The 26,881-nt window shown below is 45.9% G+C and overlaps 1 protein-coding gene across 1 annotated transcript in view; it reads right to left on the bottom strand.

The window, feature by feature from the left end:
- Positions 1–26,881, bottom strand: part of NOS1 (nitric oxide synthase 1) — a 182,466-nt gene that overhangs the window by 25,187 nt on the left and 130,398 nt on the right. Inside the window, exons 16-20 of the mRNA XM_030219764.1 lie at positions 12,864–12,980; positions 10,452–10,626; positions 8,118–8,256; positions 5,409–5,487; positions 2,715–2,908 (exon numbers count right to left, since the gene is read on the bottom strand). Coding sequence (XP_030075624.1) covers positions 2,715–2,908; positions 5,409–5,487; positions 8,118–8,256; positions 10,452–10,626; positions 12,864–12,980 — 704 coding nt within the window. The remainder of the gene's footprint in view (positions 1–2,714; positions 2,909–5,408; positions 5,488–8,117; positions 8,257–10,451; positions 10,627–12,863; positions 12,981–26,881) is intronic.

Here is a 26,881-nt window from a genome sequence, read left to right as displayed (position 1 = left end):
GACCCCCCCCTGCCGACGACCCTCTCGACCTCCCCCCTCCCGCCGCCAACCCGCCGTCGTCACCTACCTTTGCTGACGGGGGACCCCAACCCCCGCCAGCCGAGATCCTCTTCTTCTGGCGCAAGGCTTCGTTCTGCAGGACGTCAGAAACAGAACGAAGCCTTGCGCCGGAAGAAGAGGACCTCGGCTGGCGGGGGTTGGGGTCCCCCGCCAGCAAAGGTAGGAGGCGGCGGGAGGGGGGAGGTCGAGAGGGTCGTCGGCAGGGGGGTCCAGGGCCAAATCTACGGGGGGCCCAGGCCCCTGTGGCCCCACGTAGCTACACCACTGCCTTAGACTGTTGAGTCCTCCAGGAACAGGGAAACACCCTGTGCACCTGAATGCAACTGACCTTGAGCTATTACTGAAAAGGCTTGAGCTACATCAAACAAACAAAAAAAAAAGATGTGTTTTAAGAATCTCGATTACTCCCTTTGTTTACCTTTTCATTCCATAAAAGTGCTTAATGAAAAGGACATTCGTGGGGAAACTAATTTGTACAGTGCCGTTATCGAGCAGGGACTGTCTCTTCATGTTCAAGTGTACAGCGCTGTGTACGTCTGATGATAAGTAGTACTACTAGTAGTAGACATACGCAGCGCTGTTCACGTTATACTGAGCACTGGCTGTTATTGACATTCTTTACTGAAGTTATTTCCAGAAAGCTTTTGGGACTCCTGTAGCTAATTTAGTGCTGATTCAGCCTATTATTTTTATTTCGTTTTGTCTTTATGCTTTAATTTTCTTAACCCTTTCCACTCCACTTCTCCATTATTTTCCGTCCTAATTGTCAACGTTGCCAGATAGTAAAATATTTCCCAGCCCAACCCTTGTCCAAAATGAGCCCAAACTGTGTGTATAAGTCGTTGGTAAGACCCTACCTGGAGTATTGTGTTCAGTTTTGAAGGCCGTATCTTGTTAAGGATGTAAAAAGAATTGAAGCGGTGCAAAGAAAAGCTACGAGAATGGTATGGGATTTGCGTTACAAGACGTATGAGGAGAGACTTGCTGAACTAAACATGTATACTCTGGAGGAAAGGAGAAACAGGGGTGATATGATACAGACGTTCAAATATTTGAAAGGTATTAATCCGCAAACGAATCTTTTCCGGAGATGGGAAGGTGGTAGAACGAGAGGACATGAAATGAGATTGAAGGGGGGCAGACTCAAGAAAAATGTCAGGAAGTATTTTTTCACGGAGAGAGCAGTGGATGCTTGGAATGCCCTCCCGCGGGAGGTGGTGGAAATGAAAACGGTAACGGAATTCAAACATGCGTGGGATAAGCATAAAGGAATCCTGTGCCGAAGGAATGGATCCTCAGGAGCTTAGTCAAGATCAGGAGGCGGGGCTGGAGGTTGGGAGGCGGGGATAGGGCTGGGCAGACTTATACGGTCTGTGCCAGAGCCGGTGGTGGGAAGCGGGACTGGTGGTTGGGAGGCGGAGATAGTGCTGGACAGACTTGTACGGTCTGTGCCAGAGCCGGGGTTGGGAGGCAGGACAGACTTGTACGGTCTGTGCCAGAGCCGGGGTTGGGAGGCAGGGCTGGGGAGGTGAGGATAGTGCTGGGCAGACTTATACGGTCTGTGCCTTTGCCAGAGCTGGTGGGTGGGAGGTGGGGCTGGTGGTTGGGAGGCGGGGATAGTGCTGGGCAGACTTATACGGTCTGTGCCAGAGCCGGTGGTTGGGAGGCAGGGATAGTGCTGGGCAGACTTATATGGTCTGTGCCAGAGCCGGTGGTGGGAGGCGGGGCTGGTGGTTGGGAGGCAGGGATAGTGCTGGGCAGACTTATACGGTCTGTGCCAGAGCCGGTTGTTGGGAGGCGGGGCTGGTGGTTGGGAGGCGGGGATAGTGCTGGGCAGACTTATGTGGTCTGTGCCCTGAAGGGCACAGGTACAAATCAAAGTAGGGTATACACAAAAAGCAGCAAATATGAGTTATCTTGTTGGGCAGACTGGATGGACCGTGCAGGTCTTTTTCTGCCGTCATCTACTATGTTATGTTACTATGTTACTATGTGTGGTGGGGGTGGGGGGTCCCACGGTCCCACCCTTGCAAACATGCTTTCTCTGCTCCCTCTCCTCTTCTGCTGTGCTCTCCTCCTCATGATGCAACGTGCTGCTACTACTGCTTGTCTGGCTCCTCCTCCAAAGTGTAATGAGTCATCATCAGCTGATGACCTCATCACCCACCTTGTCCTCCTATTGGTCAAATTTGGAGCCTCAGTGAGGCTTGAGATGAATCAAGCCTCATTCTAGCTCCAAATTTGACCAATAGGGTGAAAGCCGCCCAAAAATTAAAAGCCCACTGGAAAAGTCGCAACCTGCGACTGAAAAAAAAACAAACCTGCCCAATTCCACAGGAAAACCAAACCACAGAGTTGGAACCCTGCTAATTGTGCTCCCCTGTTTCTCTGAGTTGGAATGATTGTTGTTCTTTCCTTTTTTTAACGGAGTTCTGTTTCCTATGATTTTACGTTAAATGTTATCTGTTAACTGCTTTGACCTCTTTTGAGGAAAGATGGTATTTATGTATTTATTTATTGGTTCTTATATCCCACATTATCCAAAACCAATTTCAGTTCAATGTGGCTTGCATATATTAAAAAAGTTGAATTACAATGAGTGAGATTAGATTACAAAGCGAGAGACCAATTTTATATCAAAATTTTAACCATACCTAATGCAGTATTCCGTTCTTCAAGAAGCTCCACCTTTACCATCTGGTTGGTTGGGGGGGCATCCTCCAGACGCTCGATCAGAGCATTGACTAAGTCTTCATGGTTGCCTGGAAATACTCCTAAGTGGTCTCCAGGCAGGTACTTCAACTCTTGGTGGTCATTAGTGTGAAGACGCAAGAAAATTGTTGATCGGCTGTTGGGAAGGAAATTTGATATTTTATATACATTTACTATCGTTCCAATATTCAGCTAGTGGTGGTGAGCGTTTTGCTGCCCACTGTCAGCGTTATTCCTGGATATTCGATGTCGGGCCTTGTCCAGGCGTTATTTTTTTAGCCTTTGCCCTCATAAGCCAACCCACTTAAAGATAGGGCTGCTATTTACGCACACAAATCAATTAGGAAACATTTATCATTTTTCTTAGACCATTAATAAAAGAAAAAAGGAGGGAGGAAGAGATCTAGAAAAGACAGGAGACCATAATAAAGAAATTAGAAATAGGCTTTAACATGAGACAAAATCCCCCCCCCCCCCCCCCCCCCCCCATTACAGGTTTTCTTCAGATCTATGAAAGGCCTTTAGCTGCTCTGGCATAGGGTTACCATATTTTGTCCCCCCAAAAGGAGGACACATGCCCCGCCCCACCACATGCCCCACCCCCTTTCACGCCCTCGCTCCACCCCTGTCACATTTCCCCCTCCCCCTGTCACACACCCCATCACCCCCCTCCCCGTCACCCCCTCCCCTTACCTTACTACTGCCCTGGTGGTCTAGTGACCTCTTCGGGGCAGGAAAGAGCCCCCTCTTTCCTGCCCGGAGCGCTGCCCTGCATGCACCCTTCCTGTTGCTGATCTTGGCGCCGATTCAAAATGGCTGGCGAGAGTTCAAGTCTCGCGAGGTCACTTCAACTCTCGGCGGCCATTTTGAATCGGTGCCGAGATCAGCAACAGGAAAGATGCATGCAGGGCAGCACTCCGGGTAGGAAAGAGGGGGCTCTTTCCTGCCCTGAAGGCGGAAGAGGTCACTAGACCACCAGGGCAGTAGTAAGGGGAGGGGAGGCTAGCAATCTGCCTGTTTGTCTGGATTTCTGGACAAACGGGCAGGCTGGTGGGTGGGCCGTCCTATGGCCCATCCACCAACCTGCCCGTTTGTCCAGAAATCCGCCCGGTTGCCCGGACATGTCCTCAAAAAGAGGACATGTCCGGGTAAATCCGGACATATGGTAACCCTATTCTGGCACAAAAACAAAAATAAAAACAACATATTTAACACTGCCTAAACAGACTAAACATTTACAAGGATAGGCAAACAAATAAGCAGCTGCAATATTCCTCGTATCCTGTCTCAACGCAAGGAAAGCCTTTCTTCTCTCCTGTTTTTATTCACATCAGGATTTATCCATATACCTTGACCACAAAACAATGTCTGGGCATTTGATACAATCTAAAAACAGCATTTAAGTCTTGCTATCAGGGTACCTCTTTCCATTACTTGTGAAACAATCTTCCAATATTGCAGATATATTATTAACATCTATCCTTTCTTCACATATCTGGCTCTTAGGTAGACCCTAAGAATGATTCTCAGAGGAAAATTTAAAGTAAACCTTATTCAAAGAGGAAACAGCCTCAGCTGAAGCAGGACGAGGTGTTTGCCAGCGAGGGACCGGCTCTTAACCACTGCTTTGCGTTTGGTATGTGGCATAAAGATTCAGTGGAATTCTCAAAAAGCAACCAGCGACGCTGAGAGATGCGCTCAGTACACTGCTCGTGTGGCCATCTTGACTCCTGCAGCCTAATTCAACTTGGCCGACTTAGCATTGAATATTTACCAGTATCCCACCACAGAAAACTAGTGTATCCAGACTAAAGTGGAGGATTAGCCTAATGGTCAGATGAATGGGCTAAGAAGACAAGCTTAAATGGTAAGCCCTCTTGAGACAGGAAATTACCTCCTGTACCTGAATGTAACTCGCCTTGAGCTACAATTCAAAAAAGACACAAGACAAATTCAGATAAAAGCAACCCTGTTAGGACTGCCTCCAGGCTGGCAGGGGTCACACATAGGGTTACCATATGTCCGAATTTACCTGGACATGTCCTCTTTTTGAGGACATGTCCAGGCAACCGGGTGGGTTTTGCCAATCTGCCCGTTTGTCCGGATTTCTGGACAAACAGGCAGATTGCTAGCCTCCCCTCCCCTTACTTACTACTGCCCTGGTGGTCTAGTGACCTCTTCCGCCTTCGTGGCAGGAAAGAGCCCCCTCTTTCCTGCCCGGAGTGCTGCCCTGCATGCATCCTTCCTGTTGGTGATCTCGGCGCCGATTCAAAATGGCCGCTGAGAGTTGAAGTGACCTCGCGAGACTTCGGCGGCCATTTTGAATTGGCGCCGAGATCACCAACAGGAAGGATGCATGCAGGGCAGTGCTCCAGGCAGGAAAGAGGGGGCTCTTTCCTGTCACGAAGAGGTCACTAGACCACCAGGGCAATAGTAAGGTAAGGGGAGGGGGTGATGGGGGGGGGGGGGGGAATGTGACAGGGGGTGGACCGAGGGCGTGAAAGGGGGTGGGGCGGGGTATGTGTCCTCCTTTTTGGGTGACAAAATATGGTAACCCTAGTCACACAACTCCGAGGAGGGAAGAAAGAGAAGACCAGGACTTAGAGGTAAAAGCTGTAAATTGAAAGATGACATACCTTGATTTGGGGCTTTGCAAGTTTTGCCGAGACAAAAGCCGAGCAGCGAAGACTTTCTTTTTGTGAATACTGTAGAGAGCTGTTGATAAGGAGATTAAAATAAGTACAACTATAAAGTGTGAATTGCAAACAGATGAAAGGCCTCTATCTGCATACTCAAAACTGGAGAGCTCCATTCTCCCTGAACTGTTTCCATGGCTTCAGTCACTGAGGTACACTTGAGACTGGCCTTGCAGAAATATTTAGTCTGTTCAATACTGTTTCAGTAATCACAGGATCCATCCTGTCCTTGCCCAGATGTTTCTCAGCCATATGACCTATTCACCCTCCAGCCCCCTTGCTCAGAAATCCTAGGCATCACCCTCCGCATTTCCTGCTGATTTATCGAGAATATTCTCCCTTTCTGTGCTTATGAAAAATAATCTTTAAATAATCACAACCACAGAGTAACGGTTAGAGCAGCTGGCGGGGAGGGCGGCTGGGGTTCAAATCCCCTTTGATTTATTTACTTTTATATCACTTAACCAAGGTATTAAAAGCAGTTTATAATAATCATGTTTCTCCTTCGACATTCCCTGTGACGTTGGACAAGTCTCCACTGCCTCTGATTCGAATTGGATGGTTAAGTACTACAGAGTGAATCCTACTAAATGTTCTTGAATTTGTAACTAAAATTCAAATTCTTACAATCTAATCTAGTTTTAGTTGGAGTGAATACAAAGATAGTAGCAGAATTCAGGAAGCCAGGGAATAAAGGCCCAGTGAGCCTTGGTCGTGAAGGAGCCAAGTGAAAGATGGCGACAAACTTGAGTCCCAAAGGCAGGGGCAGACTTCAGGGCCTTAATGTTTCTAATCGCTGCGCTATTTTATAAAGACGAGTGTGTGTGGCAAACAACTAGGCACGATCTATACCTGCTTCAGGACAGGTGCAAATAAAGGTGTGTAATTCAACTATTTCATAAGCTACATGTGTATGTGCAAACTCCACCCCGTGTATGCCTACTGGCAAAGTGTGTGCCATCATGTCATGGCGTGTAGTTTCATACCAGTCAGCATTTTATATGAGAGCTCATTTATGCACGTATGTGGCATGGGAATAACTTTACAAAATTACCTCCTTAGCTACTTTGAGGGAAGGGAAATGTTTAATTCTTCTGCCCTCCCTAACCCAATAGAATGTTCCTCACACTCATCCAGTTAGGGAGAGAAGAAGTGAAGGCCACGAAGAGATGAGAAAATAGACTACAGTTCTTTTCTCATGGGAGAGTTACAACAAAGCTGCACATGGGTTCTATCTCTGAGTACTTCTCCAATTCAGTCTTGTCATCTATCATATTTTACACTCTTCTACGATTACACAGCTCAAACATTTCGTTATCATTATCTTCAACCGCCTTGTAGATAATTATTAGTTCAAGATTATTGGTAAGGGCTAAAGCAACATCATACTGATTAGCATGTTCCATTTCGCCAGCACCCATTTATCTATGTTCCAGTCATTATATCTGCAAAAAGCCCCTAACCACATTCTTTAGTAAACACCTTGCATGGAAAATTGCTTCTTTCTGCAAGCCTGTCACAAGAGCTCATGAGCCTCTGGGTCACACAGAGGACATGATTTTTAGGTGTGGCTGACAGCTTCAGGCCTCTAGACCTGTTTTTGGAAGGGCCTAGTTAGGTTCATTATATACAGAAATGTTCAGACAGATGTGCAGCCTTTTTTAGGGGGGAGGTGATGGGGAAACAAATTTTGGGGGGAGTGGAGTAAGCAGGGGCAAAGACACCTGCCAAGAATGGTGCTCTGGTCCCACGGTGAGCCATGCTGGGTTTCTTTGAAATTTGGTTTACAAGTACCAGGTGCCCTCTTCGGGGATAATTGTATAACCTATTTTGTACACATGTGGAAACCGTGGTCTGCAGGTCAAAAAGAGCATTGCACATATTAACTCCCTGCCTTGGAGTCAGTGTAAATTTGTCTGAGCTAGTGAGGATTCTGGAAGAAGATAAAAGTCACGTGAGGTGCTTATGTTTTAAGCGTGGCATGTTTTGAAAATTTCATAAGTGCCCATTTGAATTAAAATACTTGATTATGCCGTGTTTATACTGTAATTTTAGATTACTGGTAACGTGTTGTGGTTGTTTTGCATTCTGGAATTTATTGCTGATTCACTTTGGGCCATCTTCAGTTGCGAAAATAGTCAATAAAATAAAATGATGATGAAATGACCTTCCCAGTGCTGAAGAAAATCTTTGCCTTCTTCCAGGCTGGTATTATGGACAGTCTGGGATAGATGATTTCATTTTGAATAAACTTAAGCTGTGAGTGGGCAGACTGGATGCACTGGTCTTTATTCTACCGTCATCTACTATGTTATGTTACTATGGAATAAGGCCTTGCGATTAATAACATCTGCAGTTGTCACAGGAATGTCACATTAATACTAGTGCACGATTCCATCTTTTGCTTTGGGCTCTTGTGAAACTATAATGCGGAAATCTAGACTGCTCCAACTTGACATTTCATCCTTTAGATTGTAAGCTCCTTTGAGCAGGGACTGTCCTTCTTTGTTAAACTGTACAGCGCTGCGTAACCCTAGTAGCGCTCTAGAAATGTTAAGTAGTAGTAGTAGTATTTCAGCACTGATGTACTTTAGTCTCACTATTTCTTTTCGGGGAGCTTTCTGTAAGGAAAGAGCCCTTTTACTATACCTTGGGTGAGCTCTGGTGCTTCAGCTACAAAGGTCAGTCGGAATTTGCTTCTTTTCCAGCTCCGGTCATTACTGATCAGGGAATTATTGGCCTTCTCAATGTTCACATCATCTCCGACACAGAACACATCACACGCTGCCTGCACGCAATATGACACTGTCAGGGATTTTATTTTATTTTTTTTTTATTTTTTTTGCTTTTTTTTCTTTTTTGGCTCAGTAATATCCCCCTATATTTTTGGATTTTCATTTCAATCAGAACCAGCCTCCACTGAACTTCCTACAAACTCAGCTCGGTTGCCGCAGAGACAGCGCTTGGCTCAGGGCCATAAGAAACTACTCCCTCCACAGCTCAAGAAACATAGGTATGCCTGGTTTCTCTTCTATGTAAACTTAACAGAATTTTACTAGACATTTTGCACTATAAAAATATTTTTTAGTTTAGATTCCAAATGTTACCACTAGGTGTCACCATTGTGCAATATTTGGGTCAGTCTCTCTCTCTCTCTCTCTCTCTCACCTCTATAGAATCTGTAGCAAGCAAAGGCAAACTAAATGTTACAGTCACCTATATATTTCTATAGGCACCGCTAGTGTGCCTTTGTAAAAAGCCCCCCCCCCCCCCCCCCCCCCCAGTTAAAAATGGACTGTACCCAGGCAGGGCTACACAACATCTTATTGGTTGGAGGGGCCAATCAAACCAATCTACCCCTGATGCTGTGTTGGGCAAAATATTGATGGGGGTCATGACCCCAGTGACCCACTCCATTCCACTGCCTGGATCTAGCAATCAGGTAACTCCACCTAACAATATGCAGCACCTTCACTAGGCCTCTCTGTATTTTGAAGAAAAGAATCATTGCTGCTTTGCTTTTTCCATGAGATGCTACATCTCAGACCGTATTTTCAAAAAAGTTTTAATTGGGGATGGGAAAAATGTCAACACACTACAGATGCACAGGGGGGGTGGGGGGAAGGAGTGGGATTTGATACACAGCATTTCTGTGGTTTTTTTGCAGCTACATTCAAGGCAGTACCTGGGGCAATGGAGGGTTAGGTCACTTGCCCAGAGTCACAAGGAACTGCAGTGGGAATTGAGCCCAGTTCCCCAGGATCAAAGTCCACTGCACTAACCACTAGGCTACTCCTCCACTCATTCCACCAATAAGAGCCAACCTCATCAGTGATGTCACAATGGCTTGATTGCCCGATACTTGGCTCACTTCTGATATTGTGATGTCATAAGGGAAAGGGAAATGGGACTGGATATACCGCCTTTCTGAGGTTTTTGCAACTACATTCAAAGCAGTTTACATACAGTATATTCAGGTACTTATTTTGTACCAGGGGCAATGGAGGGTTAAGTGACTTGCCCAGAGTCACAAGGAGCTGCAGTGGGAATCAAACCCAGTTCCCCAGGATCAAAGTCCACTGCACTAACTACTAGGCCACTCCAGGAAAATAGCACAAGAAGAGGGTGATGTGACTTAAGTTCACATGGGAAGTGTTTTCCCCACACATACTCGGCTGTTCTGTTCTCTCTCTTTATATATTTTTACACACTATGGGTGTGCTCTGATTTTTTTCATTTTATTTTTCTTTTTTCCAGGTTGTTTGTTGTTTATTTTCATTTATTTGAATTGAAAAGAAAGAAACCAACATGAAAAAAAAAACAAAGAAATGCAAAACAAAAGAGAAAAAGCAAAATCAGGGTCTTCCCTGCAAAAATACCTGTTCCTTCTATACTAAAAGAGTTTCTTACATAGGTTTCAGGAATCAAAGGTGACAGTACAGTTGGTCCTTTTTTGACCACTGACATCATTAGGGAAATCAGGAAGACGGAAATGTTGATGTTGCATGAAAACTGTACATTTTAAAGATTTTTTTTCATTCACCATATATTTAAAGCTCTAGAATTTGTTGCCAGAGGATGTGGTAAAACCAGCTAGTGTACCTGGGTTTAAAAATGGTTTAGACAAATTCCTGGAGCAAATGTCCATACACTGAGCTTTGGATGAATCCAGCTCATTTTCGGGATCCTGCCAGGTACTTGTGACCTGGTTTGGCCATTTTTGGGCTTGACGGACCTATGGTCAGATCTATTTCGATAATACTTCTGTAATCCAGCCGTTTTTCAGAGTTCATTTCCAATCTTTGAGGGCCGCCAAGAGGTCAGGTTTTCAGAATATACCTAATGAATATGCATGAGAGAGTTCTGTATACCTACTACCTCTACCGTATGCAAATCTCTGTCATGCATATTCATGAGGGCTATCTTGAAAAGCTAGACTGGAAGTGAAACCACTTTAGTGATGATAAAAAGAAAAGTGAATACCTTGAAGACCTTTTTTGCCCACGTCCTGAAAGACTCTTCTTGGCCACAAAGTTCATCACCCTCTCCCATCTTAAGAATCCGTTCCCCTCCTAGCTCCTCCATCAAAGTATCCACAGCACGGGCGAAGGCACAGAAATGGGGATACGCTCGGGATCCCAGGCCAAACGCAGAGAACCTGTAAACCAACCACAAGCAAAGTCATCACGTCTCTGAACAGCAACAATCGAATCAGAGCTCCACAAAAAACAACTGTCAGTGTAAAAAAGTTCCCAGAAGAGGAAGGAACCTTGGGCCTGAGATTCGATTCAGAGGTCATGCTCCCTGCTTGCCAGGCCCAGCGCCACCGTGCCACTGAAAGTCACATGTGACCCCCCTGGGAAACTGGTGATGGAGTAAGGTCTGGGTGCGTTTCCCCCAGGGGATTAGTAGAAGATGATCGGCTCCTGACCAGAGGCTGGGAGGAGTTCTGGGAGTGGCGGGGGGGGGGGGGGGGGGATATACCCTGCCGATTCATATGTGGTGAATGTGTATTGGTATAGTTCTGTTAAAAAAATAAGTGGAAAAATGATACATTAAGGATGGACAGTGAGATGTAATTGTGTATGTGTGGGTGGGTGGGTGGGTGGGTGGGGGGGACTGGTATGTGATAAAAGCATCTTCTGTACTGGGAGCAGGGTCTTTCCAAGACCCAAGGAGTTGGGGGGGGGGGGTATCCTGCCCTTCATCAGAATGTTAGTACCAATTGATCTTTGCTTGAGAGCAGAGGTTGAAGCTAGGAGGCTCTGGGGGGGGGGGGGGGGGAGAGAATTCCCTTTCCTCCATGCCCACCCCCCACCCCGTGAATGGAATAGGGACTGACCTGTTTGGTCCAGAGGTGGGTGAGAGGAACTGTGCCTCTGGGGGAAGGAGGGACAGGGAGGTCCGGGTCCTGGAAATAAACCCAGCGGGACGCTTGTCTGGTAAGTGAGCGGGCAAGCTGCAGCCCTGGGTTGTCATGCTGGATGGGATGAGCTTGAGCACTAAATGCAGAGCGGACATTTCATGAGATTAAAACTGAAAGACTAAGTTTGAAAATCGGAACGTACATGGTTATTTTGGCCATTTTTGAAAAATAATCATGTATTTTCCCAGTGCTGTCACAGAGACTGGGCGTTTGGGGGGGGGGGGGGGAGACAAAATCCACTGGGGGCAACTTCTCTAATCTACCAGTGGAGTTCTGCTCAATAGCAGCTGTTTTCCAAATCTATTTGTTCTTGATGTTTCTATTACAAAATAAATAAACATATTGGAAGAAATCCTAAACGTGATTGGTCACAGGTGTAACTCCCCACATCGATCTTTTAGGACAGAGACATTTATTCCCCTTCTGAAATGGGGACCAATGGGCTGATATTAAAAGTGATTCAAGCAGGCAAGAGAGGCTCCGACCCGCTTGAATCGCTCAGGGCCCCCCAACCACCGATATTCTGTGGCACTTAACCAGGCAGTGCAGCTGAATATTGGCTCTGACCAGCCATCAAAAAAGTGGGCAGGTCAGGGCCGGTACAGGGGGTGGGGGTTGGACAGGAGCCGGCAGTTATGCATATCTAAGCAGGCGAACTTAGGTAGTACCACTAGGCTGCTGTGAGAGGTCATGGCAGCCATTTTGGAAAGGAAGTCACTAGGGGTGGGAGTGAGTGGATTTCGCTGCTGCACCCACCACCCCACTGGACCATCAGGGATTGCAGGTAGGCCCGGGGGGGGGGGGGCCTATTCTGCAAGTTTGGGGTGGGAGGGGGGAATCAGAAGGAATCTGCAGATTTTTTTGGATCCACCTGTATAACTGTCTTATGTGGACTCTGGCTGAATGTCAGCTGTGACCTGCATAAGCTCCAGCGGCTAGCACTAGGACAGTTAGACCCGGATATTCAGTGCAGGTTCCCAGTCATGGCCTGGCACTGAATATCCAGGCCTACTTTAACCGACCACGGTCAGTATTTAAAACAAAACAAAACACTGACTGCAGTTAGCTGAATATTGTCGTTCAAGCCACGCCCCTTTCATTTGCAAGCACTTGGGCTTGAGATGTGCATATCCCGGCTTTGTAAAATTGGACTTAGATGTTTATGTCAGTTATAAGTTTATGTGCCAGTTTCTGCACATCTCAAACGCGAAAAGAGCATAGTTTTATCTAGATTATTGCAGCAAGCTAAAGCGGTTGGATAGATTTTCATCTGTCATTTTGCAGGTAGTTTTTGGGCAAAGCTACACATTATTGAAAAGGAGGTCTGCAAGTAGTTTGGATTTGAATAAAACAAAAAAGTAAAAAAAAAAAAAACTTACCCCATTATTAGCTGTATTTCCCCATTATTACAGGCAAAAATCATAGCAAATTAACAGCATACTGCTTTCGACTTAGGAATGTACATGTACCTGACATTAGCCAGAGGTCCAGCACTCCCAAAATTATCTCTAGGTCCTGTCTCATCATATGAAGATTTTCGCACATCCGAGTATGAAGAAACACTGTTAAACCGAACCTTGTAGCTCCTTAGGATAGGGGAAAAGCAGAGCCATGAAGTTAACTTGGCAGGTGGTATCTTGTTGATTTAAAAATGTTTATTCTGCTCTATCACCAATGTTCTAGGCGGATTACGTAAGATACTTATATAATATTAGTGGAACCATGCTCGTTTCCTCAACAATGAAACAGGCCCTAGGAAAGCTGTCATGTAAGCTTTTTTTTCTCTCTCCCCTGCCCTTCCCTCCCCTCCATGTCCAGCAATTCTTCCCTCCCCTCTATGTCCAGCGAGTCTGCTCTTCCCCGCCCTCCCATCTGTGTCCTGCGATTTTCTCCTCTACTGTCTTCCCATCCCAACCATGCCCATCAATTCTCCTCTGCCCTGCCCTCCCCTCGATGTCCCGCAATTCTCTCCTCCCCTCGATTTGTACCTGAACGTTCTCTGGCTGGCTGGTCCTGGCTTCCATTCCATTCATATCATCCCTCCTGATGTCAGCTCGCCTCCAGCGTTCCCTTCCCTCTCACTGTTCCGCCCTCTGACGTCATTACATCTTGATGCGAGGGCGGGACAGTGAGGGGGAATGGAATGCTGGAGGCTTGCTGACGTCAGGAGATGTTACGAACCCAGGCAGCCAGACATGGAACGTTGGAGGTTCCATTAATGTATATATATATATATATATATATATACACACACACACATTTACTTATCTGCATTAAGATTTTGCCTTTAGATGGTACTTTGTAAAAACCTGCCTAGTTTAGGTGGCAAGAATTTCCATAAATGGTGGTATTTTATCATTTGCATGAATGAGCAGCACAAAGTCTATCTGCATAGTTTTACTGTGGGCGTGAACACGGGCGGTGTTTGGGTAAGGCATGTGTGGATATGTGTAATAAGAACTCTAAATAAATTATCAAATACAGGGCTGCTGTTACTAAGCTGCGGTAAAAGGGCCCTGCGCTAGCGACGGGGGCCATTTTTTGCCACACATTGCGGCCCTTTTTACCGCAGCAGGTAAAAAAGCCCGAAAATACCTCATGGCCACCCATTGAGGTGGCGGTAAGAGCTCCCACGCTAACCCAGTGGTAATTGGGTGGCACACAGCGCTGCCTGATTACTGTCGAGTTAGCACCACGGAAGAAATTACCTCCCTATTTTCCCTAGCACGGGAAATGGTGAGCGCTAGGGCTGGCGCTACTCAGAGCTCCTGCATTGGGCAGATTAGTGTGCGGTAACTCCGCGTTGGGCTTCCCACCGCTTTGTGAAAGGGCCCCACATTGATTTATATGCATTTTGGCTAAGCGTAGGCAGGCACGCGCCACCTAGGGCTGGTGTAAGGGATTATACCTTAAAAAGGTGCATTTTTGGATACTAGTAGTGTATAATAAAAAGTAGGCATCTAAATTTCTTTATAAAATAAGCTTGAAATAGGCATATTTTCTGCTGCGCACCCAAATTCCATTACAGGTAACATTTATAGGCCGCACCTACCAAAAGTTTTAGATCACAACAGCTTACGACTAAGAGCAGAGCAAACCCTACATCAGGCAGAACTTCCACACAAATGATACATTTCTAAATCAACAATTTGAAACAACCAGGTTTTTAGCAATTTGCCAAAACAGAGATAATTAGTTTCAGATCATATATTCAGAGGTAAATTGTTCCACCAGTTGGCAGCTGAATATGCAAATAGTCTGAGAATTCAGATTTATCAGACCCTGAGGCAAAGGAAATCGGAGTACAAAATAATGCCTTGAACTCTTTGCATAATTCTTTCTATGCACAGTAATTAATAATGTCATATACTTCGATGCTTGACCATATAAAATTAGGAATACCATACAATACAGCTTAAAAACTGAGTGGACTTCTACCAGTAGCCTGTGCATCTTACACGAACCTGGCAGATCTAAAATATAAGGCGTGCCGCTGTATTCTGAAGTAACTGATGAATTAATATGCTCCAACCAATATATATAATATTTTAGTAGTCCAAACAGCACAATTAGTTGAAAACACCTACTTCAAAATAAGATTTAATGCATCTCAACTTCCAAAGAAGTCAACAAATTCACAAGATGTTTATCTGCTAGGATCCCAAAGGTTTTCAAATGAGACTCTAATTTATATCTTAAGCATCCTCTAGGCTTGTCCTATCAGGATGACTAATTAACAGAAATTTGTTTTTTTTTTTTGCATTTAACTTTAATTTGGATGACTCAGTTCAACTCTCTAGGCATTTCAATGCTCAATTCATTTTTGGTATTATATTTAATATATCTCTTCCAAAAGGGATATAAATGGTTATGTCAGCCGCATAATTGCGGTAAGGTATGTTACGTGCAAAAGCCTCCACAGCAAATGCCTTTATTTCCTTAGCGTCAGCCCCAGACCGAGACCGAGAAACTGTGAAGTGTGGAACCCTGCACCCCTCAGTATTTCTCAGTTTTCTGTTTGTCCTGTTTGTCTGTCCTAATTAGATTGTAAGCTCTGTGGAGCAGGGACTGTCTCTTCATGTTCAAGTGTACAGCGCTGTGTACATCTAGTAGCGCTATAGAAATGATAAGTAGTAGTAGTAGTAGTTGTCTTTGGGATTCTGGAATCTTGCTACTCTTTGTGGTTCCGGAATCCTGCTACTCTTTGTCCTTATCCCTTATTTGTCCTGTTTGTCTGTCCTAATTAGATTGTAAGCTCTGTGGAGCAGGGACTGTCTCTTCATGTTCAAGTGTACAGCGCTGCGTACATCTAGTAGCGCTATAGAAATGATAAGTAGTAGTAGTAGTCTCCTAAGCAGATGGTAGGTAGGTACTGTGGGTTCTGCATTACTTTATAAAATAAAAAATAAAAAACACAAAACAACCAACAAAACAGAAATTACTCCATTCCTAGGGTCTATCTGATTTTTTTTATTTAAATAAAGGCACTGCAGAAAAGCTCAAGCAGTGCTGGTTTAAAAAAAAGAAAAAGAAAGAAAGCAATACTGAAGCCACAACCTTGCTGCTGCTCAAATAGCCTCTGTGACCTGCTTGGCCGGTTTCTGTGGGGGATCCGCATTCCTGCCATGATCCCCGGGAGTGCACACTCTGTGGTGAGGGTTCCTTTCCCCTTGGTGGCCCCCTCCTCCCCAACCTTTGCTTCAGGGTCTGCCTTGGCCTCCTCTCCCTTTCCTAGAGAGGGGTTCCTTCAGGCAGCCCAGTGGGGACCCAGAGCTCCTGGTACTTTTGGTGGAAATCCACAGACAAAAAAAACCCCATAGCAAAAGTGCAGGGCTTATTGGCCTCAGTCCGTACCTCCTGTTGGTCTCCAGGGTCCTGTCCCACACTGTGCATGAACAGCATGTGAAGGGGTGAAAGGGTTTGTGGCCTGCTTCCTTCCTTTTCTCCTGGATGGCAGTTTCATTTACGAAAGCGCACTGCATGCTTGCGCCAGCGACGGGCCTTTGCTGCGTGTGCGAAGAGGCTTCCAGTGGGGGAGCTTTTGCATCAGAAAGTGTCCGGTCCTATGGGATCTGATTTGGCTGTGAGGCTGGAAGTTGGGAAGTGTATGGGGAATCCTGATTGCACTTAGGTGGAGGTGCGTGACCTCCCAGCTCAGGATGAGTTTCAAGCTCTCCCTTTGGCGGGTGGGAGCCAGTCGATGGCACCTGTATTCCTCTTTAGTCTGGCAGCGATAGATCCGCCACCTTTCCCCCCTGAGCTCATCCTGCTCTTGCACTAGGCTTATTACTTTAAGTGCGCAGGTGCCAGACCCTCACAGGATGTGGAGGACTCTTTGGAGATGGGGGTGTCTTTGGATGCTATGTGGACCCGCCAAGTTTCACCTAGTCAGGAGACAGTGGAGAACCTCTCGGCATCCCCGCTGTGGGAGGATCCTTCAGTGGTCCTTTTTCACAGGCAGGGTCTTCCCTGGTTGACTGCCCAAGTTCTGCACCAAAGGCACCCAGTGGCTCTCCGTAAAGAGGATCCAGTTTTCAAGGGAACTCATCAACCTTCTAAGGTGTAGCTGGATGCCCCACTGCGCACAGCACGGGCTATGGCCCATTTGTATCGCTTGCCTGCAAAGGAGCAGGGCCATTTCCAAGTTCCCAAGGTGGATGCATTGGTTATGGCAGTGACCAAGAAGACACGAAGCTTGTGTAAGGTGGAGTGGCTCTGAAAGATCCTTGGAGGCGCTTCTAAAGTGCTTCTTTGAGGTGTCGGCCTTGGCTTTGCAAGCCGTCTTTTGTGGCGGTTATGTGGCAACAGCTTGCTTTCATTGGGCCGAAATCCTTCCAGATACTCCGGGAGAGGCATCAGAGTTATGCATGCCACTGTATCAACAGTTAGCCACCTGTCCAAAGACGCTGAATCTAGTTCACAACATTATTCATTGGGTCGCCATGAGTCGACACTGTCTAGCAGACTTTGATCCTGGGGAACTGAGTTCAATTCCCACTACAACTCTTTCTGACTCTGGGCAAGTCACGTAACCCTCCATTGCCCCATGTACAAATAAGTACCTGTATATACCATGTAAACCCCACAGAAAGGCAGTATATCATTTCCCTTTCTGAGATTCTACATGGAATGTTGCTGGTGGAGGAGTAGCCTAGTGGCTAGTGCAGTGGACTTTGATCCTGGGGAACTGGGTTTGATTCCCACAGTAGCTCCTTGTGACTCTAGGCAAGTCACTTAACCCTCCATTGCTCCAGGGACAAGTAAGTACCTGTATATAACATCTAAACCATTTTGAATGTAGTTGCAAAGACCGCAGAAAGTCGGTATATCAATTCCCAATCCATTTCTCTTTCAACTGCTGTATTGATTTTCCATAATTGTTCACGCTATTCTGGCCTCTAGGTTGGATTATTATACTTGGGTTTTTCTGGGAAATTGCTGTAAACGTTCCCACTGCTTCAAAATTCAGTAGCATATTTTTTGATTTACCATAGATGGTGGGATCATATCTCCCCAGTTCTGCTAAACTACACTGAATGTTGGTTGTAGAATACTGTTCAAGGTGTTAACCTTAACTTATAAGGATGCAAATTATGGGGTTAATTTCATGACGCTTTCTCTGTATGTAAACCCTGTTTTACACATGAAAAAGCTTTTATAAAAGTAAACAACTGCGTACAGATATAAAAAGTAGGCACACGGAAAGAGCACATGGGTTTTTATTAGAGGTGAGGGAGTGAATGCCTTATTTGAAATTGCTCTGTAATTTTGGAAGCATGCAGTAGAAAAATACAATTAAAAAATGGAATATAAGTCCTCTTTCATTTTAAAGATATAGAGCCTGGAAATATATTCCTTTTCTTTATCTTTCAATGTTAGTTTAAATAATTAGATCACAGAATGTTGAATCATAATGGTGTCTTTGATTTGGACAGGAAGAAGGGTGGTTTCAGCACACATTTGACTGGCCAAAGCAAGTGTCAATCAAAAGATCTCAAAAGCTGGAAAAATGCAGCTCTAACGAATGGGAGTAGAATTCTCATCCATGGAATCTGTGTTGGCCAATGATTGATTCGGAGACATCTCCCAGGATCTTTTGAACAGTCCATTCAGAGAATGGTGATGCAGCCTGTAGGCAGGTATGTAAGAGTGAGCTCAGTGTTTTCAGTCATTGCAATTAATAAATGATGCGATGCAAAGTAGAACTAGGTTGCTGTGGTAACCAGGAATAATTATACGTGGAAGAGCTGTGAAAGATTAACACCACTGAAAAACTGATATAGTAGTTACAGTAATAGAGTGCTTACCTTATTTTACCTGTCTAGTTAGGCTGAAATAGCTGAGTGAGATGGACGTATCTTTGTCTTATGATGGCGTGGTAATTGTGAAAGAATATTGAACTCTGCAGGCCGGTTAGAACTTTTATTTATTTATTAGTGAATTTTAATAGGAATTAATTCCAGTAGAGATGCACAGAACAAGAACAGAGTACAGCATTTCCTCCTGGCCATGACAGGCCTGGAGCTAAGGTAAAACTCATTGCCGAAGGTAGTGACGGCAGCTGGCTTTGCTGAGTTTAAAGGGGGTCTGGATAGATTCCTGAAGGAAAAGTCCATTGATCGTTATTAAATTTGGGGTTTTTGCCAGGTTCTTGGGGCCTGGATTGGCCGCTGTCGGAGACGGAGTGCTGGGCTTGATGGACCTTTGGTCTTTTCCTAGCTTGGCGGTGCTTATGTGCTTATATCCTTGTCAACTTCCAGAAGATCTAAGATCTCTGTGAACTTCTATTTGCTGTTGTGGAGCACCTTTTCGTCTCTCTCTCAGTAGGACCACATGAGCTCCCAAAGTGGTTTACTGTGGTCAGAATTATATTGCAAGTGAGAAAGACCCAGAGGAAAAGTCTAAAAAAAAAATAAGGAAAAATAGAAGAAATGTATTGATAAGGAATTAGTGTGTGAATTATATGCAAACTTAATAGAAACTTACCTTCTGAAATCTTTTAAGCACGCTCGCAGGTGACCTCCCCTGAAGGGTTCCTGACAACATTTAAAAAGTATATATTTAAAACGATCAGTTGCCAACGTACAGTATAAAATTTGTACGGTATTTAGAATTGGTGATTACCTACCTGAGTTTATATTATCCAAACGACTTCTGCTCTAGCAGTGGCGTAGATCCGGGGTGGGGGGGCACGGGGGCCTGGGCCTCCCAAATTGGCTCATTAAAACGAGTGTACATGGCACTGAAAACATGACAGGGCGCCAGGCAATGTGAGACCAGCGCGGGACAAGGAATGGATCTATGGAATCTTAGCGGAGATTGGGTGGCAACGCTGATTAGAGAGTAAAACCAGTGCTGGGCAGACTTCTACGGTCTGCACCCTGATCGTTGCTGAATAGATTTGGATGGGTTGGAGTGTAAATTTTAAGGGGCTTCGACGTTAGCTTCAGAACCTTTAGTACAAGGACAGTGCTGGGCAGACTTCTACGGTCTGTGCCCTGAGAAAGGCAAGGACAAATCAAACTTGGGTATAAAGTATCACATACCATGTAAAATTAGTTTATCTTGTTGGGCAGACTGGATGGACCGTACAGGTCTTTATCAGCCGTCATTTACTATGTTACTCTTTGGGGTTCTACATGGAATGTTGCTACTAATTGGGATTCCGGAATCTTGTAACTCTTTAGGATTCCAGAATCTTCAGAACTTTTAGTACAAGGACAGTGCTGGGCAGACTTCTACGGTCTGTGCCCTGAGATTGGCAAGGACAAATCAAACTCGGGTATAAAGTGTCACATACCATGTAAAATGAGTTTATCTTGTTGGGCAGACTGGATGGACCGTTCAGGTCTTTATCTGTCGTCATTTATTATATTACTATGATAAACACTTTACCTGGCAGGGGTTGGGGACCCCCACCAGCCAAGGTACCTTCCAGCAGTGGTGTGTGTGTGTGTGTGTGGGGGGGGGGGGGGGAAGCCGCAGCAGTGGTGGTAGAAGTGGCGGCGGTAGGGTGGCAGCAGGTAGTGGGCTCTTGCCCCCCTCCTGTCGAGGTCTGGCTACAGCCCTGTTCTCTAGAGTCTCCACAAGAAAAACAGATAGTTTGGAATATCTTTTTAACACAAAGAGTGCAATCGAGCTGTGGGGAGGTTTGTCCCCCAGTGAACTGTGACATGTGTGTACTTTAGAAGCTTTCCTAATCAACATTCAATTTATTAATGTAAATAATAGAAGAGACACTCTGGTGAGTTGATTTACAGTCCACAGGCATTTACAATTGGGTCAGTATTCAAAAGGGTTAATCCGGTTATCAGGACTTACTGACTGGAGGAGTATTGGAAAGCCCAGTATTCACAGGCACTATCCAGATGGTTCCGCCGAGTATTTCCTGTCTGGATAGCGCCAGGGTGATCCTGTTTATTCGGATTGTGGCTATTCAGAGAGTGGATCAATATCGCTGCTGTCCGAATAGATCCAGCGCTGACCACAAACGCCAAATATTCAGCAGCAGCCACTCTTTCGGGTGTTTTTACCCCTGGTGGCAGTGTTTAATAAATCATGAACCGCCATGGGTTCAATGTTACACCCATTGTGGGTAATTCTTTATGGGTTGCCTAACGTTAAGCACCAGGACGCTGTGCGCTAAAGGCTAGATTCAGTAAATGGCTCAAAAATTGGTGCCGAAAAAAATGGCACTTAATGCTACTTATAATGGTCAGTCAAAGATGAGCATCAATTATAGATTAGCATTGAGCGCTGATTTTGGGGCCCGAGGACTGCTGGAACCAGGTGTAATTTGGGTGCACATCCCTGGTAATCTATAACACTGCTCCTAACCCACCCTTGCACGCCCCCTTTTGGGTTGCCGCTATGGGATTTGGGTGCATATTGTTATACATCTGCACACTAATTTATTTTTCTTTATTTATTGTATTTGTATCCCACATTTTCCCACCTATTTGCAGGCTCAATGTGGCTTACAGTGTTTCGTTATGGCAGTCGCCATTACAGAGTGAAAGGTATCAAATTGGTGTTACATAGAGAACATAAATGACATTTTAGGATTAGGCAATTAAGCAAACAGATGTTGGACGAAAACAGTTCAGAATATAGGTAAAGTGGTGATATGTTACGATTACAATTATTGATCATTGTGGTATGCCTTGTTGAAGAGGTAGGTCTTCAGAGATTTACGAAAGTTAATTAGTTCGTAAATAGTTTTTAGGTTAAGTGGCAGTGCATTCCACAGCTGCGTACTCATGTAGGAAAAGCTAGACGCATGTGTTAGTTTGTATTTTAGTCTTTACAACTGGGGAAGTGAAGATTGAGGAATGTGCGGGATGATCTTTTAGCGTTCCTGGGTGGTAAGTCGACCAGGTCTGACATGTAGGCCGGGGCATCTCCGTGAATGATTTTATGAACTAATTCAAACTGGGGCTAATTAGCACCCAATTATTGACACCAATTGGCTCGTTAGCCGTTTTTGTTGGGCGCACATCTTAGATCAGCGCCATATATATAATTCGGGGTAATTACCAGTGTTTAATTACCATTACAGAATACGAGCGTGTCAGGATTTATGCACCACCATTTAGGTGTGTTTATGTTTCTCACGGACCTAATACACCGCCTTTCCAGGTAAAATCAAAACGGTGTACGACGCTTCATATAGGAAAAAGAAAGAAACTCCATCATCAGATAGGACAGAGAAACAAAAAGAAGAAGCAAGGGGTAGAGGGCGACAGACTGCAGACCCACGGTCGAACACTAAGTGGACAAAAATAGGCACTGGAGAGGACAAACAAGATGCTGAAGAAAACAAGTCAGCTTTGAGAAGGTAGCGAAAATGGGGGTAAGAGAGCTCCGACCTTAAATAGGAAGAGAATTCCAAAGAGAGGGAGCGAGGTAGAAGAAAGCTGAGTGGCGGATGGAATCCAACAGTGAGCAAAGGACAAGAGGAACAGAGGGGTGAGAAACGAACGCGTGGAGGAGTGTTAGACTTGCAAGGTAAGGGGGAATCCAAGTGGAGAACCTTAAAGGTGAGAGTCAAGACTTTGTGAAGGATTCGGGATTTTATAGGTAGTCAGTGATGCTGTCTCAAGAGAGGGAAGACTTGATTAAAATGTCTAGCGTGGGAGAGAACACACACTGCAATGTTCTGCAGTGTTTGAAGTTTTCGGAGCAAGATAGCTGGAAGACTTGCATAGATGATATTACAGTAGGTGAGCTTAGATGCTACAAGGGCATAAAGGAGAGTGGCACAGCTTTCATCAGTGCAATAAGGTCGCAGAGAGCGAACAAGTCAGAAAGAGAAAAAATAGCTTTTTACTGTGGAAGCAATGTGAGAAGAGAAGGTCAAGGCACTGTCAAAATGAACACTGAGATATTTGAAGGAATCCACCAACTAGGTGGGGGAACCATTGATGACAGGAGAGAATGATGGGTAAGAGCGGTGGCCTGTGACCAAAAGGGTCACAGTTTTTTGCTCGTTGAGGTGAAGGTGGTGGTCCAGACAGTAACTTTATCAATACAGGGATTCTAGGAAGAGCCCAGGAGAATGTTGTCAGTATTAAATAGCACTTAATGAGGGACTCCTGAATGAGAGAAGCAAGAGAGCGAAAATGTTAAAAAGTAAAGGAAGGAGAGCAGAACCTTGAGGAACACCTCACCTGAGGTAAGACTAGTAACAATCCTAGACTAGGCCAGGGGACCAAGACCATGGGAACTGAGCAAAATGAAACTGGGTCCTAGTGCTAGGGTTACCATATTTGGTCCCCCCCCCAAAAAGAGGACACATGCCCCACCCCACCACACCCCGCCCCCTTAACACCCCACCCCACCCCCTTTCACATCCTTGCACCGCCCCCTGTCACATATTCCCCTCCGCCCTCCCCCCCTGTCACACACCCCGTCACCCCCCTCCACTCCCCTCTCTGTCAGCCCCCTTCCCTTCCCTTATTCTACTGCCCTGGTGGTCTAGTGACCTCCTCAGGGCAGGAAAGAGCCCCCTCTTTGCTGCCCGGAGCGCTGCCCTGCATTCTGTTGCTGATCTTGGTGCCGATTCAAAATGGCTGCAGAGAGTTGAAGTCTCGCGAGGTCGCTTTAACTCTCAGTGGCCATTTTGAATCAGCGCCGAGATCAGCAACAGAATGCAAGGCAGGAAAGAGGGGGCTTTTTCCTGCCCCGAAGGTGGAAGAGGTCACTAGACCATCAGGGCAGTAGAGTAGTAACTAAGGGGAGGGGAGGGCCGGGAGGCTAGCATAGGACGGCCTGCCCACCCACCAGCCTTCCCGTTTGTCCAGAAATGTGGACAAATGGGCAGATTGGCAAAACCTGTCCGGTTGCCCGGACATGTCCTCAAAAACAGGACATGTCCGAGTAAATCCGGACATATGGTAACCCTACCTAGTGCTCATGTCTACGGCTGTTGTAAATGCCTGAGCCTAAATATTACAATGATGCATGTTACTGTCGGTATTCTACAAATTTAGTGCATAAGTCCTGGGTTCACCCTTGACCCGCCCATGCACCTCCCATGTCCACACCCGCTTGCTGTTATGTGCTAATGAATTTCTATGCTTAGGTTGCTGAATCCTGCCTAAAAAAGCTTTTTGCTGGGGTTATTTTACTGCCTGGGAGCACTAGGCCTCAAAGCTGCGGACCGATGCTTCTGGGTTGACAGGGCTGGGTTTTCCCTTACCCTGATCAAGCACCTCTTCCAGAGCAAGACACTCCTGCCCCCATCCTTTGCAGCACTGGTGGTCCAGTGTGTGTGTGTGTGTGTGTGTGTGTGTGTGTGTGTGTGTGTGTGTGTGTGTGTGGGTGGGTGGGTGGGTGGGGGGGGGGGTCTTTTGGCAGGAATGATGTGCAATCGCTCCTGCCGTATCCTTTGCCATTCTCAAAATAGCACAACTACTGCTAGGGGTCAGATTTCCTGCCCAAAGACCCCTTGGACTCTCCCCAGACACTCTGGCCGGGGGGGGGGGGGGGGGGGCTCTTGATCGGGAAGGGGGACTTGATTGGGGGGAGGGGGAACCTAGTCCTGTTCGCCCAGGAATAGTGGTATCACTGCAAGCTGTTAGGGTATTTGCAAGATAAAGAGATGCAAAATGTGCATTTGCATATTTTGCATCTCATTATTCCCTATCCAGCGGCAACGTAGTATTTTAAGTCAAGAGGTGTTAGGGCCAAATAACATATGTTGACAAATCCCCCATGCCTAACTGTAAATTAGTGTCAATTAACAGCAATTGGTTGTTAGTGGCAATTAGCAGCTAATTTGTCAATTAGGTTACGTGCACAACTATAGATTTTCTATAACTGCAGATACAGTTTGGTGTGCGCTAAGCATAACATTTCGCATTCAAGAGGGAGGATCGTGTTTAAAATACCCAGCTTCATCTCTTCTGTACCGTGGGAGCCTGATTGTAAGTTACTTGGCTTTAGCTCACAGTATTCAAAAAGGGATGACTGTCTCTTCAGAGGCTTCTAAATGAGGCGTTAGGTTTAGGTACCTATTTTAAGACCTGAATACCCCAACTGTAACTTTAGGTTTCCTAATCCTCCATGGACTTTCCTAACATAAGCGCCAAGAACTGGAAATCAATAGTGAGGAGTAGCCTGGTGATTAGAGCAGTGGGCTGAGAAGCAGGGTTCAAATCCCAGAGGTGCATTGTGTGATTTGGTCCTTTACCAAGCTGTGGGACAAAAGGGGGCCCTGTGGTAGCAGTGGGGTCTGTTTTTCCTGTGTGCCAGGGCCCTTTTTACAGCAGTGGGTAAACAGTCCCCAAAACAAAATGGCCACGCGGTAAGAAAACTCTTACCGCATGGTCACGTGGCAGGGAACTCTTACCACCACCCACTGAGCTGGCAGTAAGGGTTTCTGCCCGATTACAACCAGCTTACTGCTGTACTAACCATTTCCAGGCTTTTTCCACCCGGAAATGGCACACGTTCAACCCGGCCGGCGGTAGTCCCGGAATAGCCAGCGGCAAGCCCATGTTGGGATTACCACCGTTCTGTAAAAGGGCCCCTAAACGGTATGAGTTTAAATTGTAAACCCTCTGGAAGCAGGGAAATACCTATTGTATCTGAACATAACTTGCCTTGAGCTGCTACTAAATATTTGTGAACTAAATTCAAATGCCCCCTTCCCCTTCCTTGAAAGGAAATAAATTCCTTCATTGGCTTTCAATTTAAGACATTGAAACAGAGAAACAGAGAAAAATGAAGGCAGATAAAGACTATGTGGCCTATCCAGTCTCCCATCCATACCACCTGGTTAGGGTTACCATATTTTGTCCCCCAAAAAGGAGGACACATGCCCCACCCCATTTCACACCCCGCCCTGTCCCCTTTCATGCCCTCGCTCCACCCCCTGTCACACACCCCGTCACTCCTCCTCCCTGTCACCCCCCTCCCCTTACTACTGCCCTGGTGGTCAAGTGACCTCTTTGGGGCAGGAAAGAGCCCCCTCTTTCCTGCCCGGAGCGCTGCCCTGCATGCATCCTTCCTGTTCTTGATCTTGGCGCCGATTCAAAATGGCCGCCGAGAGTTGAAGTCTCGCGAGGTCACTTCAACTCTTGGCGGCCATTTTGAATTGGCACCGAGATCAGGAACAGGAAGAATGCATGCAGGGCAGCGCTCCGGGGGTTCTTTCCTGCCCTGAAGGCGGAAGAGGTCACTAGACCACCAGGGCAGTAGTAAGGGGAGGGGAGGCTAGCAATCTGCCCATTTGTCTGGATTTCTGGACAAACGGGCAGGCTGGCGGGCGGGCCATCTGCCTACCAGCCTGCCCGTTTGTCCAGAAATCCGGGCAAACGGGCAGATTGGCAAAACCCGCCCGGTTACCCGGACACGTCCTCAAAAAGAGGACGTGTCCGGGTAAATCCGGACATATGATAACCCTGCACCTGGTCTCCCTTTCACTCCCTTACAGATCCTATGTACCCGTCCTAAATTTAGGAGTTTAGAACCAGCACTTTCTAAATTTGAACCTCTAGGCACTTAGACCTTTGAAAATCAACCTAGAAATGATTAATTCCTCTGTCTGTGAGTAGATGAGGGCTATATTACAGTCAAAGGAGTTTCCAGTCAGAAAGAGTGTGGAATGCAAGTTTCAGCTGTGGTAGACGGTAAAGCTGTGAATGTAAAATTATTCTCGGAGTAGGAAAAGAGATGCATTAAAAGTCGAAGCTAATGTAGGCATTAGGTAAGGACGGGAAGTGTTTAGGAGCAATGAGCCCTTTAAAAGAGACTTGTCTATGGAAATGTTTACTGCTTCTTTAAAAACGATAAACTAATTAAAATTTCAGGTCAGATGTTTGCAGCTGGTTCTTAAATGCTGAATGTGGTCCCTTGGCCTACTTCTTCCCTCCCCAGTATAATTTCCATCTGTTTTTGCTTGTAATGGAACAGGAGTAGGAAGGCTGCACAAAAGTTTAAGATTTAGCATCCCGTTTTCATGCAGCTGCTGGAGCGAAAACCT

Source organism: Microcaecilia unicolor, chromosome 11, assembly GCF_901765095.1.
Source record: "Microcaecilia unicolor chromosome 11, aMicUni1.1, whole genome shotgun sequence".
NCBI classification, from domain to species: Eukaryota; Metazoa; Chordata; class Amphibia; order Gymnophiona; family Siphonopidae; genus Microcaecilia; species Microcaecilia unicolor.
The sequence above is the reverse complement of the archived record's forward strand: the minus strand, read 5'-3'. Positions and strand labels throughout refer to the sequence as shown.